General features: G+C 43.2%; 1 protein-coding gene across 2 annotated transcripts in view; it reads left to right on the top strand.

Annotated features, from left to right (window-relative positions):
- Nucleotides 1-21,485, top strand: part of col4a1 (collagen, type IV, alpha 1) — a 63,199-nt gene that overhangs the window by 15,302 nt on the left and 26,412 nt on the right. For both annotated transcript variants that reach the window (XR_014569954.1, XM_083776486.1), the window contains exons 2-15: nucleotides 11,537-11,593; nucleotides 15,487-15,576; nucleotides 16,623-16,667; nucleotides 17,109-17,153; nucleotides 17,393-17,455; nucleotides 18,330-18,383; nucleotides 18,688-18,714; nucleotides 18,837-18,911; nucleotides 19,178-19,240; nucleotides 19,348-19,383; nucleotides 20,136-20,174; nucleotides 20,289-20,393; nucleotides 21,192-21,227; nucleotides 21,321-21,380. Coding sequence is in view for 1 of the 2 variants with exons in the window: in XM_083776486.1 (XP_083632612.1) it covers nucleotides 11,537-11,593; nucleotides 15,487-15,576; nucleotides 16,623-16,667; nucleotides 17,109-17,153; nucleotides 17,393-17,455; nucleotides 18,330-18,383; nucleotides 18,688-18,714; nucleotides 18,837-18,911; nucleotides 19,178-19,240; nucleotides 19,348-19,383; nucleotides 20,136-20,174; nucleotides 20,289-20,393; nucleotides 21,192-21,227; nucleotides 21,321-21,380 (795 nt within the window). In the remaining variant the exon portion in view is untranslated. The remainder of the gene's footprint in view (nucleotides 1-11,536; nucleotides 11,594-15,486; nucleotides 15,577-16,622; nucleotides 16,668-17,108; nucleotides 17,154-17,392; nucleotides 17,456-18,329; nucleotides 18,384-18,687; nucleotides 18,715-18,836; nucleotides 18,912-19,177; nucleotides 19,241-19,347; nucleotides 19,384-20,135; nucleotides 20,175-20,288; nucleotides 20,394-21,191; nucleotides 21,228-21,320; nucleotides 21,381-21,485) is intronic.

Below are 21,485 nucleotides of genomic sequence, written 5' to 3'. Positions count from 1 at the left end.
GAGCTCTGTCTCTCACACACTGGCAAGCACGGCACACAGTCAAACTAAACTGTGTTAAACCCACTGGCAGTGGTGGAAAGTAACTAAGTACATTTACTCACGTACTTTACTTGAGTACAATTTTGAGGTATTTTCTTTTTTACTTTACTGGAGTATTTCCAATTTTCTGTGCTTTTACTTTTACTACTCCACTGCATCTCAGAGGCAAATGTTGTACTTTTACTCTAGATTACTCTAGACTACTAGATTGTGATTATTACTACAAAAAAAATACATTAACCACTTCAGCACTATATACATTTCGGCCATTTGAAAATAGCAGATATACAAGCTCACAATGCGTCGCAATATGAGCTTGTAGATCGGCAATTTTCAAAATATCTCTCTAAAGTGCAGAAGTTGCTACGAACCGGCATGGGGACACGAACGCGCAGCCCTCTGATTGGCGCACGCACGCACAAACACTCACAACACGCACAAGTACTTTCTAGTTTTGGTACTTTAAGTACATTTTGATGCCAATACTTTTGTACTTTTACGCAAGTACATTTTGAATCCTGGACTTTTACTTTGTAACAGGTAGTACATCTACATTGCAGTGTTGATACTTTTACTTAAGTAATACAATTGAGTACTTTTTTCCACCACTGCCCACTGGTAACTTAATGCCAACTCTTTTTGTTCAGAGTGTGGAAACTCACAGAGTCGCCAGTGTGAGTTTGCAATCAGCTGTTTTTTGGGTGGAGTGCTGGCTGGCATTAACTTTGAGTGTATGTTCAAATGTTTTTGTTGTGTGCTTGCGCTTGGTTGCGTGCGTGCGTGCGTGCGTGCGGGTTTGGGTAGTGGGTACATGTGCCAGCTAGCAGGAAAAGCCCCTTCCAGAGGAGGAGGATTAGGTGGAGGCTTGGAGCCGCCCCTTAATTTGCTAGCAAGTTAACCTTTCACCCTTATAAGCTTTGGACATGCGTTTCCTTGTGCGGCAATACGCGCACGCACGCACGCACGCACGCACACAGGCTTACAATCACATTGATGAAGCTTGATGATCAAAATGACCGTTTGCATTTTGTACTGGGCTGCTTGAAATGAGCTAAATCCCTCCTAATGGCTTGGCCATAGGTGAGAGGTTAGGAGGACAGGGATTCACAGGTCATGTGACTGGTCAAGAGGGCATGCCGATTCGTTACTTGGTTAAGAGAGGTCAGGGAACTCTGACAGAGCTATTGTATTCGATGATGTGCTGGGTTTTTTCCGAGGCTAGGATGATGTGGTTACGCGGTAAAAAGAAATCCTGCATGTTCATTTTACTTGGACTTAAATTGACACTCACATTAAAATGTTTTTGGTTTATGCAAGCCACCATTAACCCATTTTGGGCAGGAACCCATTTTGGTGTTAGCATTATGTTACGCTTTAGCTATTGAAAAATAGCAGATCTACAAGCTCATAGCTACGAGCTACGAGCTTGTAGGTCTGCTATTTTTGAAAAATCAAAGAACGAGAAAAAAAAATCAAAGAACGACATAGAAACATAGCTTTTTCAGAAAACTGTCAGGGTGTAGAAGACATTTATAGAATCTGATCTCAGGTCAGAATGCCTGCTGTTGGTGATGATAACAACAAAAGCACTGCCATCCTACTGACACACTCTGAAATGCAATGAAGTTGTTTTGACCACATTTAATGGCCAATGTGGGTGCCAGTCCAAACTACTGTATGCAACCATCTGGGATTTCCCTGGCATCTGGCTAGCGCATGAAAGAGAGTAGTCATAAACACACGCATTTGTTGACCAGCAAGGCCTGAGAAATTCTCTGAAACAATTTCCCCATTTTCTCTTTTGGGAGCCAGCCCTATGGGTAATTGTCCCCATTTGAGAATTCCTGTCGGCTGTTAACTTGGCTAGTACTGTTACTGTAGCACAGTGGTTCCCAAAGTGGGGTCCGGGGACCCCCAGGGGTCCTTGAGAGAGTTCCAGGGGGTCCCCCCCAGCTAAATGATAGTTTGGAACCAAATTAACCCTTATGGGTCTGTAACTCTGAAAGTGTACAATCTGCTGTGGTCACGAGCAGATCTCATGGCTGTGATAAGTGGATCCTAAGCCGCAGTGTTTTGACAGCGCACGCTGTTCTGTGTTGACGTTGAAACCGTGCCACTCACCACTTGATTATTACACACCAGTACACTGTGGTGTAATCAAGTACTTTTTTGCTTATACATTATTACCTGACTTGAGAGTTTGGTTGGATTAACGCAGTGTGTGGTTATCATTTGCGTGCGTGCGTGCGTGCATGAGTGCGTGTGTGTGTGTGTGTGCGTGCGTTTTGTATGTAGCCTATTTGTTTTCAGATGGCCTGTGCATTAGTGTGTGTGAAGGCAACAGTAGCACATGTGCTTTTGGTTAAAGAAGCCCTAGATTCACGGTGGGGGTGTAGTTATGTACTGTATACCTGCAGCCCTCCCGCTGACTCAGGGCATGTTTTACATCAGATATTGGTCTCGGTGAATAAACAAAGAAACTAAAGAAACAAAACTGTGTTATTGCCAAATGTACACGTATATTCTTATGTATCCATGTACATATCTCTCTATAGTACGGCTTAATATACTGTATCTCTGTTTTGTTTTTTTCATACAGTAATTTGGTGTGTGTGTGTAGTACAATATGTATCGCTGCATGCTGGGTGACTGATTTGTAATGCTTATACAGCCTGAGAAATGAGATTATTAAGCGATGCAGCAGCCAGGCCCAAGTATATGTTTTTTACTTATCGCGGTGAATGCTGCGAGCAAAAACAAATCTCAGTCGCTTGTTTGACAGTGGTTTCAATTCAAAGCTAATTATTTGAAGATTTAATTATCTTCATACTGTAGTGTAGATAATGCGCAGCTATTTCAATGGACTCATTTGACACTTCAAGTGTCAAATGAGTCACAACAGAAATTCTGAGCTACACGTACAGCACTTCACTTAAGTCTTAAGTGAAAGCAGCACCCCATATAGCCACAACAATCTGCTTTGTGCTTTTATTTGGTTCTGTTTGGAACTCGAATCTCAACAAAATAATACTTTCTGATAGTTGGCTATAGAATGTATGCTTGGCAAGTGGCAACACTGATGTTATATCATTATTAATGTCTCTGTATGTCAATATTGCCCAGACAGAATATTAGATATTTAGGCGCAACATTTGCACACACAAACACGTACGCACGCATGGCATGCGTACTTGGACGTGCACACTCAGATTTGGACACACACACACACACACACACACACACACACACACACACACACACACACACACACACACACACACACACACACACACACACACACACACACACACACACACACACACACTTTGTTTACAGAGTCCGCTGAGAGTGGAGCCTCGTCTTCCAAGTATGGCCAGGAATGTCAGAGATGCAGCATAGCTCAACCAAGCGCATCCAGGCTGCATGTGGGAAGACACAGCATATCTGCTGCTGCTCTTCCAAACCTCTGATCTCATCTATAGTTATTTAGATGAGGGTTGAAAATAGCAATATAAAAATCATGGGTTGTTGCATAGTCATTGGTTAGACATGGGTTAAGGTTAGGTTTAGGTGTGCTGCCCCGTGGGAGGTTAGGTTTAGGGTGAGGGTTTGAGATAGGTTGTAGTTGTAGGACTAATGACTGGTCTAACCAATGACTAGTCTAAACCAAAAACTGTACGTTTCAAAGTACTGCTGGGCAGTATATTGATAATACATTAATATCATGATATGATACCATGTGGGAATTTGGATATTGTAATATTGTAATGTGGCATAAGGGTTGTCTTTCCTTGGTTTTAACCAATACAACCTTGTAAGGGGTTTACTTACTGTAAGCAATATTACACTCGAGGGGGTGTTCGAGGGGGCGAGTTCCGAAAGTAACACAGAAGTGCATTAGTGACGTTAAAACAACCCCCCCCCCTAAAACTAAGAGAATCACATGTAGGTGGGTCATGGGCCCTAGGTGAAGAAGAAGTCGTATTAGTTTGTTTTGAGAAGTTTGAAGCTTGGTTTTCTGTGCCAAATCTGGAGAGGAGTAAACATTACTCTCCCCCCTATGGGCTCTCGTCAGCTCTGGACTTCTGAGAACCCAGACCTGTGTGGAGTGGACGTCAGTCCAGTGGGGAGAGAGTACTGGCAGATCCCACATCAATACTAACCAGAACATTCAAAGCCCCCCCCAGGTATATCATCCCACATTGTGAAATCCGTGGCGCTGCACGTGCTCCTGTTTACCACGTTACAAATGTTACTAAGAGAATCACATATAGGTGGGTCATGAGCCCTAGGTGAAGAAGAAGTCGGATTAGTTTGTTTTGAGAAGTTTGAAGCTTGGTTTTCTGTGCCATTTTAGATGTTAGGGAACCAGGACGTACAGTACAAGCATAGTAAAAAAATGGGCAGTGTGATGAGGGCTCCAGCTAAGGTCCTGGTCAGTGGTGTTGGCGTACGTCGCGTGACCTTACTGACCACAAAGGAACCACAAGTACACCCCATGCAGGACCTCCGAGAAGTCATGTGTCATGAGTCAACCCTCACCTCCTACTGTGTGGTTTAGTGCTGGGGAGTCTATGCGTGACATAAGTGTGTGTGTGTGTGTGTGTGTGTGTGTGTGTGTGTGTGTGTGTTTAACATACAGTCCAGTAGCAGTTTAACAATCTCACATGGGGCTCAGAGATGAGTTTAAAGTCTAATGAGTCTGGGCTGCAGAACAAGGCCCTCGATGTCTTTTTTATGGTGTAAAGCGAGCCTGATTGTCCCCATATGGAAGCTGTGATTCGTGGTTTTAACACGTCGAGTGGCTCTTTATTGGGCGTCCTGCCATGTGTTTAAGGCCTGTCTATTAGATCAGCCAATAGTACTGCACCACAGTGCTAATCTGTAAATTGCAGCGTTTGTGAGCGTTCGTGGAGAGGTGGGAGTTGATTGTAAAGAACAACATGTTGAGACGACTCTCAACATGATTGTTGTTGGAGATGGAGAGGTTATTGCTTTGGACTATATACGCTCTTGTTCGTCCGTGGCTAGAGTGAAACAATCGACGCAAGAACACTTTGTGTTCACCGATCACACGATACATTCATTATTGGTGCATCATATTTTCCACAGGGGTATGACGTCAAAGCTAATCAGAAATCACTTAAAACAATCAGAACAGCCAAGTCGAAAACATTCAAAGTGCACCACCGAGTGCTCAAAACACAATCAAAGGTATACACACAAGGCAGAGTTACACAACGTTATGGTACGCTAGTTTACATTTCAGATTCCCTGCGGTGAGTCTTGTTGTGTTAAGGACAAGCAAATCGTGTAGCCATAATAGTTTGGCATTTGCAATCCACTACAGTTAGCAAAACAGTAGACGATGACTAAAGGTTAGAGTGGCAGCAGGCTTGTGGAATACAAAGGTCACTGGTTTTGAACCTCTTGTTAAAATCCGGGTAATCTGAGGAAAGCAAATGAGATAACACATCTCCCTAAACAATGACCACACAGACACGGACACGGACCGTACACTTCTTCTAACAGCTCTGATGTGTGTTTCATTGTATGAGTGTGACTGTAAAGCGAGCGTACATGTGTGCTCATCACAAAACATTACTGTGGATGGATAAAGTTAAAGACTAAACAACATCCAACACAATGCATGCTCAACAGACCGTGAAGCAAATAACAGACTTTTAGACTGCAGTTATCTGTAATGGTTCCCCTTGGTATACTGTCCATATCAGTGTGGAAGGAAGGCTCCCCCCTTTGCTCATCCATAGCTGGGGGGGGGGGGGGGGATAAAAGACAGCTAGGGGAAGTGCGCGGTTCGAGCCATATGTTCCATGACAGCCTTAGGAACAGGAACACTTATGTTTTAGTTTCTGCAGACGACAACAACAATAACAACAGTCTTCCTCAGCGTTTGTCGTTCATAGATAAAAGATGATCAGATAAAGGCACTGTGCTCTCTCTCTCTCTCTCTGTCTCTCTCTCTCTGAGGCCTATAGAGGAATGGGATATCAGCCTCAAGTTCAACACAATGCACATACCGAATTACAGAGAACTATATGTTTTAAAACAAAAAAATGAGTTTGCGTGTGTGTGTGTGCGTGCGCCGTGCGAGCGCATCGCATGGTGTGTGAACTTTCAACTTTGAACGTGAACGTGAACAGAGAGCACAAGAGACGACGAGATCTTTGGTATGGCAGAGTATAGAAGACTCCCACGCGCCAGGCTCAACTCTAGGTCACGCTCACGCATCATGTATCTCTTCTAGGATACACCAGGGGGTTGTGGGATATATACGTCAGTAGAGTATGGTGGGAGGCTACGGTAGGAATGTGGTGGGAATGCAGTGGTATTCTGAGTGTTGCTGCCACGCTCTCCCCGGCCGCGACGTGACATTAGCCAGATGTTACTGTGACCGTCGGTTTACATGAACGTGGAAGGAAGCGCGGGGCTAAAAAGCACTTTAGGACTTCTAAGAAAGTAATGGCAGGCAGTGGTCCGAAATGTTCTGTCATTGTGTAGTGTACTGTTCCAGTGAGGTGTGTGAGTCTGCCCTCCTCTGGAGAAAACCAGTACTGCTGCTATACTGTATGGTACTGATCATGCCTGTTATTATTGTTGAGTTGACTTGAGTTGTACTGGGCTACAGTACAGGCTCTATAATGAGTACAGATTCTATAACTGAATCTGTCCATTACATATCTCTGAGGTTAGGAAGAAACCACCTAACTCCAAAATGTATTTTTCAGGTTGGTATTGTGACTTTATTGTCAATTACTTGCATGAGAGGGGTAGTGGAGTTAGTTGCTTTAGTTTAGCAGACAGTTTGAGAGTCCAATGGAGTTAAGAGGTTTTGTCCATAGCACTTTTTTATACTTTGGTATTTGGTTCCAAAGCATTGATTTATGAAAATAATAATATCAAAAACCTAAAGAATGTTGGTTTCCTTCCGACAGCGACATATAAAACATTGGGCCTCATTTCTGTAACCAAAATAGCCATTGGGATTCACCCAGGCATACAAAGGTCAGCTTTTTATTTGACCTCTCTACCTCAGGTTTACACAGAGAAGAGCCCACTGATTGGGGACACATGTTGTCAGGACAGCAGGGCAAAGGTGTTTGAAGATGCCTCTTCTTCTCTCTGAGTCTGTGCAACTGTAAAAATCAAATAAAACACCGCTCCGGTGTGGCGACGGCAAGGTAGTGAAGGTGACTGACAATGGAAACATTTTTAATCAGCTTGAAAATAAATCGCTTTTTCTTAGAGAGCTGGAAGGGTCTAGTTGATGGCCGGTGCTGAGCCTCATGGGGACTTTTATAACACAACAAATTGATGAGCCAGGGAATGGATATACTTCAGCACATCAGTTCAGTTTATTTATTTTGGTCATTAAAAGAGGAAAAACAGATTAATACATGAGTGCCTGCATTGTTTTAGCAAAAGAACAGGCCTTGAGTGCTGCTGGGCAGTATTGTATTCCCTTGCAGAGCTGTTGCTCCCCAGCCACTGCTGTTCAGTCAGGTGTGGTCATTTGGACCCGCAAGTACGAAAGAATTAGTATAAACATCATTAGAGTCTCTGAAGTTCTCTGAACTCATCAGTTCTCTGTCCAGCTGGTGCTTGTAACGCATGCCGGGCCACCTGCCGCCGCATGGAGGATATGTCTCCACTCATATAAACATCCAATTATATGTCACAATCCCATACTGTCAACCGTCTGCTCTGATGTACAGCGTGTCAGGCAGACGGACCTCTCTTCAACCAAAGCACTAATCTGGAGAGGAGTAAACATTATACTCTCCCCCCTGTGGGCTCTCGTCAGCTCTGGACTTCTGAGAAACCCAGACCTGTTCTCAGTCCAGTGGGGAGAGAGTACTGGCAGCTCCCACATCAATACTAACCAGAACATTCAAACTAAGCCCCCCCCCCCCAGGTATATCATCCCACATTGTGAAATCCATGGCGCTGCACATGCTCCTGTTTACCACGTTACAAATGTTCAAGCTTGTGCTCCCCCCCCCCCCCCCTCTCTCTCCATCTCTCTTTGGCACCCTTCCCGTTGGCAATCTTGGCATTATATGATTGTATCTTAGACGGAAAAACAAACATTCACGACCTAGGCTCCGTTTCCAACCACAGTAAACTAACTCAAAACAGACTGAGCGGCACACGTGCATGCGCACGCACGTATGCACGCACGCACACACAGAGAGAGAGAGAGATGGAGATGACGAGGTACAGACTATAGAACTGTGTGCACATCGCAGCAAAGGTACACAGTATGCGTCATCTCACTAATCGAACTTTGGAAACTTGACCGGCGCGAGAACCGGACAGCGCCTTGAGAGAATGACATAAACACTCATCCAGAGACACGTGAGGCTCTCTCTCTCTCTCTCTCTCTCTCTCTCTCTCCGCTGCAGGTGTTTATTTGATCTGGAGGAGAGCAGAGCGAGCCTCCATATCTCCATATGACTCACTCACTCCACCACCAGCCACTCACAGCCACTGTATATTCAACGGCGGACAGTAACTATACACTCACACACGGCTGCAGAGCCTCTCTGGATGGACACCAACGACCAGGGGGTTATGTTTGGTCTGTGGAGAATCACGCCGTTTCAGTGGGAAGGGAGGGGAAACACCTTCGCCCCAGCCAAACTCCTCCAGCTCACGTTATAGCTTCCTTCCTTCCTCTCTCCCCCTGTCTTTACTCTCTCGCTCTGTGTCAATTAGACACGCTTCCTCACGTGGCATGTCGAGGCTTTCGGGGGGCCCGCCGTTCGTACGCCGTTGTGCAACGTGATGCCTTTTGTGTTAAAACGTTATCCGCCTTCACACCTACGGCGTGCAGAAAGAACGGTTTACAGTACATTTCCTCTCCCGGTGTCACGTCATGTCTGATAGTCACAATAGCCCCCATCATCCCATATAGGCCCGGGGATCTGTGTGATAAGGCTTTCTTAAGATCCTTCTTTCTCCTGCGTCCAGATACCGAATCAGGACCCACGTTCTCTGTATGGCAGCGCGAGTCATTAGTGGGACGCATGTTTTGTGTGGATGTCAGTGTAGTCTTTGTGCCATCGTGGCCATCTGCTGTTTGGGTTAGCACAAGATGCTTAACGGGCGGCGAAGGAAAACAAGATTTGAGAAATCAAAGAGCACGGCCGTTCCTTTGATCTACAGTATACCTGCAGATTAGGGTGTTGTGGTGGGAGATCCCATGTGATAGGGCGTCACAGACAGGTACAGGGGTGTTACGCGCACACACGCACGCACGCACAATCCTCGTACTTGAGCTCGAAGAAGATGCTATTTGATCATGCGTGACGGTATGGACATTTTGGGTTTTTTGGTCATGCTGTGAACATGCTGGAATGTCAGCAGCTCAGCTCGGTCGTGTCAAGCAGTACAAGTAAGTATAAGTACATGGAAGGAAATTATTGGTTTTTGGAGTTGGGCACGAGACAGACGTAGAGCAGGTGAATGAGGAAACCTTCAACAGCTGTGATTTGCTTTGAGATATTTGAGGCTTTCTCTTTGACCTTTATTTGTGTGCACTAAGACTAAAAAAGAATGTTAATTCAGTCACCAGCTCCACTGGTGTGAGCTGCAGGTTCGCTGTATAATGAAAGACACATGCCGGTGGTTCTCAAATATCCCCTTTTTCCTTGGTTGTTGTCATGATGATACTAATCTGATTTGACCCAGGTGTTTAAGATTTCCTATGAATGACACGTTCAAAAGTCACTTTAAAGGGTTAGAAAAACCTGCAGGAAACATTCCACAGCAAACCAGACGAGAGGCGAATGAATGAGAGAGGGTGTGAGAGAAGTCGAATCGACAACATGACGTAGCGGTCACATGTGTGCGCGTGTGTGTGTGTGTGTGTGTGTGTGTGTGTGTGTGGAGTGGAACAAGTGCACAGGGACAGGGTGGGGGCAGTCGGGTCAGGGAATTGAGGGGGGGGGGGGAGTCCTTGTTTTCCCATGGATTCCCATAGTTCTATGAGACCACATATTGGTTCCATTAGCCTGGGGACGGGGTATGGCAGACAGGGGTGTGTGTGGGAGAGAAAGTAGGGAATGGGAAATGAGTTGTGTATAGCATGAGACATGCTGGTGGACGCATGGGATTTCCAGCAGTACATGTGTTTTGGAAGGCTCTAAGTGTTATTGATTAACGGTAAAAGGGATGGTTTTGTGCGTGCGTGCATGCATGCGTGCATGCATGTATGTGTCTGTGTGTCTGTGTGCGTGCGTGCATGCATGCGTTCATGCATGTATCTGTCTGTGTCTGTGTGCGTGCGTGCCTGTTTGTTTGCGTCTGTACAGTATAGAGTATGTATCCTCTCTGCCCATGTCTCCAGGGTCTCTAAGCCCTGACAAGCGTTTGGCTCTAAGTCTTGCACGTGAGTTGAGCAACAGCTGGCCAATGAAGGGAGGAATGGAGGAGAGAGCCAATGCTGTTGCAAGACAATTCTTAGACTCATGGCCTCTTAAATGGCGTGTCACTCCCTGTCTCTCTCTCTCTCTCTCTCCCCGTTCCCTATATCTATATACTGTTACTGTTAGGGCATTCACTTCTAGTCATTTTTACAAGTTGACTAGTTTTAATTTATTTATTTATTTTAATAAAATAAATTACAAAAAATGTGTACATTGGTGACTATAACTATAATCTACCTGATCTTGAGGCTTACAAAATCGGGGAGCGCAAAACTTTTTTCATTTATTTCTTATCAACTAGTCAACTAGTACCAACAAGGTCGACTAGTGGATTTAATAGTTGACTAGTTGCTTAATGCCCTAGTTACTGTATATACTATCAATAAAGACAATAACAAAATATCTTAAAGAAATGGATATGGAGCATAGAGATCACGGGCCAGCTCCTCATCAGACGCCAGATTCCGAGTGCATAATAAAGTGTGGAAATGTGTTCAGAAAAACGTCGCATGTTGCATGCGTGTGGAATGGATCAGCATGCAGGGACTCCAGGAGGCCATCCTGCCTTTTGGCACGTGGAATGGTTCCCATAGATATAATCTCATCCCCTGATGTCTTCTGCAGCACAGTGGGCTTTTAGTCTGTCAGTTACAGTGTGTTATGATCCATCGGACAGGGTCAGGAGTCTAGGATATGGACACGCTATATAAAAGTAGGAAGACGTCGTACGCGATGTACGTGACACATGTCACCCGCGACTATAGCCCCACTTGCCTATTATATTTGCACTCGCACCCGCAGATGATGTGAGACATGACCTCTGAGGTTTTTGTGTCCAAGTGGAGTCATGCTTTATAACCGTTGTCAACTAAAAAATAATAATTTTGGATATCACATGCACTGGCTTCCTTCAGTGGATATACATAAACTATAGTTCTGACTAAATGCTAAATTCTGTTGACCTGTATATTTTTTACTGAACATTATTGCTCCGTTATTGAAGGAAATGGAACTCAAACTGTCTGTCTGTCTGTCTGTCTCTACAGGGAGGATGCGGGACTGCATGCGGAAAGTGTGACTGCAGCGCAGTTAAAGGAACAAGGGTAAGAAAGAACTCCACCATTCCCACCATTCGTTATTCTTAACAACCCAATAGCCTTCTTCTACTCGGTCAGCCACAGCGTTGGGTCAGATACCAGAATCTGGCGGCGCCCATGGCCCAGTGTGAGGCCCAGAACAGACCGCAGTGTCATGTCATGTCTGTATGCTAAGCAGGCGTGACGCTGCCCGGAATGTCCCCGGCTAATGGAGCTAAGCTCGGTTTGGACGGAGCGCCGTCCCGTCCGGCTGTGGAGCACTGGGGTTCAGGATGGGAATGAGGATCAGGCAGATTTTAGACTGTGTTCACACACACACACACACACACACACACACACACGCAACAGCTGGTCTGAACTCGCTCCCACTATGCTATAAAGCTCTCTGACTCACACACGTAGAGGCAGCAGATCCACTGACTGCATGGTCAGGTAATCGTCTGTGAGCTTTTACATAACTTTGATTTGCTGTTGTGTTGAATTTGTCAATAGGTACATTTTAGACATCAACTGTCAAATAAAAATAGCGGTACATATATAAGCCATACTGTAGGCCGTAGACAATTGGCAAGAACTATACACTACATTTTTAACTGCAGCTCTTGTGGTGTATGTACACTGTACACTGTACAGTATATTAATGTCATACCAGTGCGTTGCTGCTGCAGCGCTAGTCTAAAGAAACATATGCCAAGCATTTTGGCTCACGAAACCCTGGCCAATTAAGCCACAGTGGTTTTCAACGCACTACTGAGTGTTGAGAGGTGTTGAAGACTCTCTATTAACAACTCAGCTGAATTCCCCTACACGTCTCTTCACTGAGATGACATCATCAACTGCCTTGGTAAGAAGAGGGCAGCGGTGGCTCAGGAGGTAGAGCGTCCCGTTTGGGAACCGGAAGGTTCTATAGCCCCGGCGGCTCCTCTTCCTGAACGTGTCTCTTTGAGCACGACACTGAACCCCAAACTGCTCCTTGCTTGTTTGTCTATACACCGTCAGTGTGTGAGTGGATGAATGTAATGCATTATTATAAAGCGCTTTGGATATAAATACACTATAGGGTAGGCCCGCTGGCTTGGTGGTTCCGGGCGCATGCCACGTGTGTGCTCTGGCCTGGCAGCGCGTTGCGTGTTGGAGTCTCGTTCATGCACGACCTTTTCTACATGTCTCTCCCCCCTTCTCTCCCTCCCTCTTTCCTGTCCATCTCCACTTGTATCTATCAATAAAGGCAGAAATGCCAAAAACCAAATAAATACACTATAGAACTGCACAACATTATCCACTTAAACTCTTAGTTTACCCTGGTTTCCCTCAGGCAGATCCCATAGAGAGAGAGAGAGACGGTTACGTCACTATAGCATAGACTCCCATTGTAAGAGTGGAATGCGGAAGTTCTCTTTCTATCTCAATGAGGAAGTTTCCGATGTTTGGAACTACAGGAGGCCACATCCTGCTTTGTGGCGAGATCAAAGCGTGACGCAACTCTCTCTCTCTATGGGTCTAGTGGCCTATACTTGGTCCTCTCCTTTTTCCCGTCTACACTAAATCTCTCGCAACATGTCACAACATGACATATTGTGACCTGCCCTGATGAAGACTCCTGTGAGTCGACAAACATGTTGGCTGTTTTTAACTTTTTCTAAATATAGTACCTTGATTTGTATCCACCCTCTCCTCATTTATTTTTAACCTTTTTGAGTGCTCAGATCGCTGCCTTTTTTCCCCTAATATTCCAGTACCATGGATCTTTGTAGCACCAGTCCACTTAATTTTTTTACTTTTATTGCACCTCCATATCGAGCACCCATGGTTGACACTCTCTTTGTCGCATGACATATTGTGAACTTGTAGATCTGCTACTGCAGCCTTTCCCAATTCTTTTTGGACATGCACCCATGTTACCTCCTAGCTGACGCACCCCCCCACGTGGAAATGAAATATATGAACATACGGTATATATTTTGTGCAACATAATATGTTGCACATTTGCATGTCACATATATTATATGTAACATATTATTCAAAATTGTCCGCCTCCATATATGTCCCATAAGCTGTATAGAGAGACATATATTTCCTATAAACACACAACACATATATCCACATATATGCGACCAGATTTGACTGAGGGACTGCCATCGTGTAGCCTCCAGCTTTTCACCAGAGGAGAAAAGCTATATATCTTTTTTATCCAAATTGAATTAAAAATCCAAAAAGAGCACAGGCAGACTCTTAACATACTAGAGCATGTCTGAAATAAGTGTCAGAACTGAAAACGACATGTAAATATGAAATAAATGCTTAAACATGTAGCTAGGTGTAATTGCGAACGCAGTGAGCCACTTACTATGAGACCCTGCTGCTCATGTCTGTGTGTGTGTGTGTGTGTGTCTGTCCCGCTGTGACACCACCCGCCCGCCACCAGAGGGCGCAGCTGTAGCACACACACACACACACAGGGCGCAGCTGTAGCACACACACACACACACACACACACACACACACACACACACACACACACAACCACACACACACGAGCTGCGTTCGCTTCCCGCGTTTGCGCGTCTTACTTGTGTTAGAGTCCACAGAAGTGAACCTTTCAAGCCTGTTTTCTCAACTCGCTGTTTCTCTGTAAGACATTACTCTATTAAGCCATATCTCCAAAACTGGTGGGTCAATCTGAACAACCAATATGTCAATTTGAAGCTATGATTCCCTTCTTTCATATGACATGAAAACGAAAATGACAAAACAATCCAATGGCAGCCCATCAAATTTGGTCACATATGAAATGAATGAAAATCACATAGTGTTCCTATGTCACTCATCAGTGGTCAGGGAATGAATTTCGCGCAGACGAAATGAAAGCCTGGGTATCGAGGCTAGGGAATGAAAATCATTCCTTCGTCCTCATCATTCCCTCATCATTGTGGTTTGTAGCAGTGGTGAGAAAGTGTAAAAGTGTAACTACTGCAATATAGATGCACGACCGTTCCAGGTCCAGTTCAATTTACTTGGGTAAAAGTACAGAATTATTCGTATCAAAATGCACTTAAGTACCAAAAGTAGAAAGTACTCATTATGCAGAATGTCCCATGTCAAGTTTTCAAATGTATAATTCTTTTTTGAAAATTGCAGATCTCCAAGCTCACAATGCGTCGCATTGTGAGCTTGTAGATCGGCCATTTTCAAATGGCCGAAATGTATATAGGGTTGAAGTTGTTAATGTATGTTTTGTAATAATAATCCATATCTACAAAGTAACTAGTAACTAAAGTTTTCAAATTAATGGAGTGGAGTAAAAGTACAATATTTGCCTCTGAGATGTAGTGGAGTAGAAGTAAAAGTACAGTAAATTTGACATACTCAAGTAAAGTACAAATACCTCAAAATTGTACTTAAGTACAATAAGTAAATGTACTTAATTACTTCCCCACCACTGGTGGTTTGTAGATTATTGGTCACTGGTCAGCCGAGAAGCAGGCCATTGAAAGGGCTATGTTGCCATCTAGTGGTACAAAGACGTAATAACAAGAGCATAATCCTTTTCTTAGTGAGGGCCATTTCAAAATCAAGTTTTATTGTCGCATCACAGTTTTACAAGTAAAAAAGTGGGTGAATTTGGTTTTATGCTCATAGTTCCCATTTAAAAATTTCCAAGAAAAACAATAAAGGGAAGAGGGGGTAAGGAGATCAAGGCAAGAATCAAAAGAGAAATGTGCTAATCAAAAGATAAATCACTGCAGATCGAGTACCGGATAGCAAAGTAATAATGTCTTGCTAGAACGGTATTTCATAAATGTTAAAAAAAATAATATATATATATATATATATATATATATATATATATATATATATATATTTAGTCAATATTTAAATTGTTATTTTGTTTTTTTTAGGGTGAACGTGGCTTTCCTGGTATCCAAGGAAACATGGGATTCCCAGGGATGCAGGGAAATGAAGGCCCTCCAGGGCCACTTGGCCCCAAGGTGAGTGACAGGAAAGGGACCCTGGCTGCAACACAAGAGTTGGTGTGTGATACATTGCAATACATTATAAAATGAAACATACTTGACGCGGAATGACATAAAACCGTCTTTAGGTTAGTGTGTCTTCTGTGCATTATCTCCTCTTTAAACAAAGTCAAACAAACACTACGACTAAAACTAAGACAATTTCGTCAACAAATTAAAACTAAAGTCATTTTACACTTGGTCACATACTGAAAATAGCAGATCTTCAAGCTCACAATGCGTCGCGCTGAGACACGTGAGCTTATAGATTGGCTATTTTCAGCAAGTGTAAAAACAGTCATTACGATTACGCCAATTTTTTTAAAGATTTAGTCGACTAAAATCTTATGATATTTAGTTGACTAAAACTAGACTAACACTAAAACATTCCAGGTGACTAAAATATGACTGAAACTAAATGAAAACTATTGAAGAGACTATGAATAGAACTAAAATCAAAATGTGCTGCCAAAAACAACACTGGTCCTGAAGCTACTGAATGATGAGATGGATCTCTCTCCAATCAAATGGGGCTTAGTTTGTAGCAGAAGGAACTCCGTCCAACCACATTGGAGATTTGGGGGATTTTAAAGTAAGGGTATTATAGATGTCTTAGTGGATATGACGAGGTAGACTGAGTCAGGTACTGCTTCAAGTAAGCGGGGGACCAAAAGTAAAATGCACTTATAAATGAAGAGAAACCAGTGTAATTGCCATCTTGCTCTTTAGGCAGTGATGAGCAGTGATGAAGCAGTGATGAGTATCATATGGACAATCTCAATACAAACCTATACAAAGAGACGTGGTGCATTTATAGATAGATGGCAGGCAACCCCCACATCAGTTTGCACTCTTCAGACACAGGCAGACAGACAGTCAAATCTCATTCTCCATTAAACAGAATGGGTTTTTCAGAAAACTGTTAGGATATAATGTAGAATCGAACTTAGGTCTAAATGGGTTAAACATGAGTAGCAGGATTTAATTGAATAATACCAATAATACCATGTGTATCTCTGCAGGGAGATCTAGGGGAGCACGGGACCCATGGAATGAAAGGAACACGCGTAAGTATCTGAACCCGTCGGACCACACCATATTCATAATAAAACATTAATATTACAAAAAACATTTAATAAATCTTTTTTCCATCAATATCTTCATCATTGTGATACTGATAAATATGAACTTATACTTGCATTCCAAACTGGAACACATTAAATAGATTTATTGATTGATTGATTGATTGATTGATCATAAAAAAAACATTATGTGAAAATGCACACAAGCTCACCCACCTGACCGCTGTTAAGTGGTCAGATTGGTGAAACCTGGTACAGAAAGGGTTGGGAACCACTGACCAGAGGTTTTATGTGTCTCACAAGTCATTTTGGCAACATTTAATTGTCTTTGGTGTGACACCTGTTTCAAGAATTACTGTATGCTCTTATATCGGTGTGTTGTCATGATGTCACAGTAACGCTGATGTGTTTTTGATGTGCTTACAGGGACCTCCAGGCTTGCCAGGCTTCCCAGGAAATCCAGGACTACCGGTAGGTTCTGCGCAGCAGGTCAATTTATCCGGAAAATTACATTTACACTCAAGGATTGTGCACTGTGTTTTCTGCCCCTAAATCTCTCATCCTGTTACAACTTAAGGCCGAAACGTCGACGTCCTCATAATTAGTGTGTGTGCGCGTGTGTGTGTGTGTGTGTGTGTGTGTGTGTGTGTGTGTGTGTGTGTGTGTGTGTGTGTGCATGTGTGTGTCTGTCTTCTACCTCTTTCTCATAGGGTATCAATGGAAATGATGGCCCTCCCGGCGGATCGGGTATCCCAGGATGCAACGGGACAAAAGTAAGCATATTCTCAAGCTCGTGCCGTTGGCATGATGCAAATTGTGGGAGGCAACAGTCTGGCTCGCGAGACTACTATTTCACAGTCTAGATCAGGGGTGGGCAACTTTGACGATGGAGAGGGCCACTATATTTCCACACTCACTCCAGAGGGCCACTATAGTTCCACACTCACTCCAGACGGCCACATTGCATATTACTGTCGTAGCAAAAATAGCCAATCTACAAGCTCAAAACGCGTCGCAGCTATTTTTGCTATATTTGAATTGAAATCCTGAATAATTTCTTGCTATTTTTGAATTGGAATCTTGAAAAGTAACCTTTTTTTATTTAATTTCAAATGCATTTAGCATTTAGTAGTAGTTATGTTGACTTTATGAACTAAATACAAATACGTTGGACATAACAAAAGACAATAACATTTTAATACTAGTAATAAGTAGCTGAAATAAATGATATATCAGTATTGTGATATTAACCTGTGAAGGTGAGCCTCTGACCATGCATGGACTAGATGGTTTAGCCATACTCAGTCCTTCCATACTGATACTGTTCTCTGTGTGTGTGCTCCAGTCCTTCCATACTGTTCTCTGTGTGTGTGTGTGTGTGTGTGTGTGTGCTCCAGTGTGCTCCAGTCCTTCTATACTGATACTGTTCTCTGTGTGTGTGCTCCAGTCCTTCTATACTGATACTGTTCTCTGTGTGTGTGCTCCAGTCCTTCCATACTGTTCTCTGTGTGTGTGTGTGTGTGTGTGTGTGTGTGTGTGTGTGTGCTCCAGTCCTTCCATACTGTTCTCTGTGTGTGTGTGTGTGTGTGTGTGTGTGTGTGCTCCAGTCCTTCCATACTGATACTGTTCTCTGTGTGTGTGCTCCAGGGAGAAAGAGGCCGGGACGCTGGCCCTGGTTTCCCAGGCCTACAGGGACCTCCTGTAAGTCATCATATTACCACCCTCACCTCCATCACGCAACCACAGACCAACTGTACACTGAAGTTTAGAATATAATATGCATGCATTACTTAAGCTCTTTGTTATGCTATTTTTGAACACGTTTGACTGAAGATTTAACTTTTATAGCATATTTTGATCCCACTACTTTAAAAAAAAAGTTAACTTTTATTCAAGTTTTTTATATACAATACTTCTGAGTATTTCTACATTGTAGTATTGCTACTTTAAGTATTTCTTCATAGACTATATGCTCCTGTACTGACTGTTATCTTCTCTCCACAAGGGTATACCCGGACTCCATGGAATGAAGGTTAGTTGGACGCCACAATGCTCTAGTCTATAAAATCTCCCCAAAGAATATATGTTATCTTATCAGATTCAGTGTGTCTTACCTCTTGTTTACATGCTCTGTTTTGCTATTGTGTCTTCCAGGGCGACCCTGGTGGTGTGATGGGAATTATCCCTTTGAAAGGAGACAGAGGATTGCCCGGCACACCAGGACTACCAGTATGTGTGTGTGTGTGTGTGTGTGTGTGTGTGTGTGTGTGTGTGTGTGTGTTGTTGTGTGTGTGTGTGTGTGTGTGTGTGTGTGTGTGTGTGTGTGTGTGTGTGTGTGTGTGTGTGTGTGTGTGTGTGTGTGTGTGTGTGTGTGTGTGTGTGCGCACACGCGTGCGTGTGCTAGGACCATATACAGTACTGAGCATTCCTTTACTGGTAATGAATTATTATGTCATCAAAGTCCTTATACCGCTCGACACATCTACTCTCTTCAGGGACCAAGCGGACCAACTGGACCCATCGGTCCTCCAGGACTACGCGGCTATGAAGGACCCAGAGTGAGTTATCGCTACTAATAACGCATGAATGATATTATTACGGAGGTTTATTAGCTAGAGTCATTGTATTCGGTGTATTTCACTCACCAGTGAATTGTACTCCACAGGGTGAACCTGGACAAGCTGGACCTCAAGGAGAGAAGGTAAGACGAAGGAAAATGACGAGGAAAATGACCTCAGTAGTTCACGTGTTTTAAAGCGTGGGAGCCGTGGCCTCCCAAGGGAGCCAGCAGGTGGCGCCAGGGAGGGGCCACTCGGAAAGAAGTGGAAAATAAATTCAAAAGAACGAAAAATCATAAAATAAATAAATAAACAATTTCATTTGAATTAAAAAAATACATTTTCTAATATCACTGTGCCCCTTTAAGCCCCTGGCATTGTATTTCTGTTATGTCGTTATCGTCAAAAACGTTATAAATAGTGAAAATAAGACGATCTATATGGTCAGAAAGCGTGGCACTGTGATGTGTGATTGTAGATCAGCAATTTTGCTACCGTGGACATTTTTGTTGACACAGCTGAAAGACCCCGGCAAGGGCGAATTAATTAATTTGTTAATATGTGGCAGTGAAAGAGAGGGGGGTAATAAATGCTTCTGCTGTTTATTTCAATAAGCAGTTTATTTCGGCTGATAAGAGTTAACCCACTTAAAAAGAAAATGTCCACAGTAGCAAAATATTGGTAATCTACAAGCTCTCAAGACATTGACACGCGTTGTGAGCAAATACATTGTCTTATTTTCAATATTTCTAGCAATTTCACAATAGGTGGGCCAGACGCTATGGCTATTTGGGAGTCAGTCCTTGACATGGAAAAGTTTGAGAACCCCTGTTATAGTCTAATTAATAGTATAATGCTGTAAACACCAAGCTGTTTTGCTTCTCTGTCCTTGTAGGGTGACCGTTTGGCCTTCCAGAGTGCAAAAGGAGAGAAGGTGAGAGCCTCAAACACTCAAACTAACATACTGCACATGGTGTGCACACAAATTAGTATTGGACTTCATGCTTGTTGCACTATTTGAATGGTGGTCCTCCTCTGCTTCTCAAAGGGTGACCGAGGGATCCGGGGCCCCCCTGGTCCTCCTGGGACCCGTGAAGTGGACGACAGAGGCGTCACAGGAGGAGGCATCACGCACTACTCTCCTGGACCCAAGGTACAGCCTCAAGGGTTAAAGCTTGAAGGTTCTACTTATGTACAGGTACGGTACATGTGGCATGTTTCCCCTGTAGTAGCAAAGTTAGGTAAACTTTGCTACAAAGTTAGGTAAACAGCTTCACAGTAGGTTATGTTATGTTCCATATACACAACACAGAGGAGCACTAGATTAAGCTGCCGTACGTGGCGCCATCTTGGATCTTGTTGCAGAGAGATGTTGTAATTCATCACTTCATTCTTCTCGGATTCAGTGGTGTATATCAGTGGCTTTCAACCAGTGGTCCGGGGACCACCAGTGGTCCTTGAGGAGGTTTCAGGTGGTCCCCAGCTAAATGATGGAGAGTTGGTAACCAAATGGACCCTTATAGATCTTTAACTCTTGAGAGCGTAAAATGAAACCAAATGGACCCGTACGGGCTATTGTTCAAACAGCTGCATTACTTAATTAAATTACAAGAAGTCTGCACAATTAGAGAATGTAATTGTTATTTTGGTCAGCATTATTTGCCAAAAGCATGGAATTGTATGACAACAAAATATTCTTTAAGTTTGGGTCTGAATGGCTTAATGTATAGTGGTCTGTGGCTCAAATGTTGAATAAGGGTTGAAAACCACTGGTATATAATGTATAGCACCTTTACTCAAGCACTGCACTTAATTATAATGTTCAAGTACTTTGACTTTACTTGAGTATTTCCAAAGATTTCTTTGCAACATCTCTTTTACATTTTATGTTTTTACATTAATTTGTCTTTTATGTACATAACGTGTACTTTAACGTGTATTTTCTTTACAGGGAGACAGAGGACTTGATGGCGAAAAAGGAGACAAAGTATGTATTTAGTTTAGTAGTCTATTGAAGTGTTTGGAAATTACAAAATGGTCTTTACATGCCAGTGTCTGAGTGCCTGATTTTTCCTTGCAGGGTCTTTGCATCCCACATCTATTTGGGGTTAAAGGTGAAACAGGCCCCCCCGGACCAAGAGTGAGTGCTTCATCCTTATTGGAGTGTTTTGTTCTCATATATATATATATATATATATATATATATATATATATATATACTGTATATAGGAGTGGTAAAGGATTT

This window comes from Protomyctophum parallelum (genome assembly GCF_964188405.1).
Source record: "Protomyctophum parallelum genome assembly, chromosome: 11".
Taxonomy (NCBI): Eukaryota; Metazoa; Chordata; class Actinopteri; order Myctophiformes; family Myctophidae; genus Protomyctophum; species Protomyctophum parallelum.
This window is presented reverse-complemented; position numbering and strand designations above follow the sequence as displayed.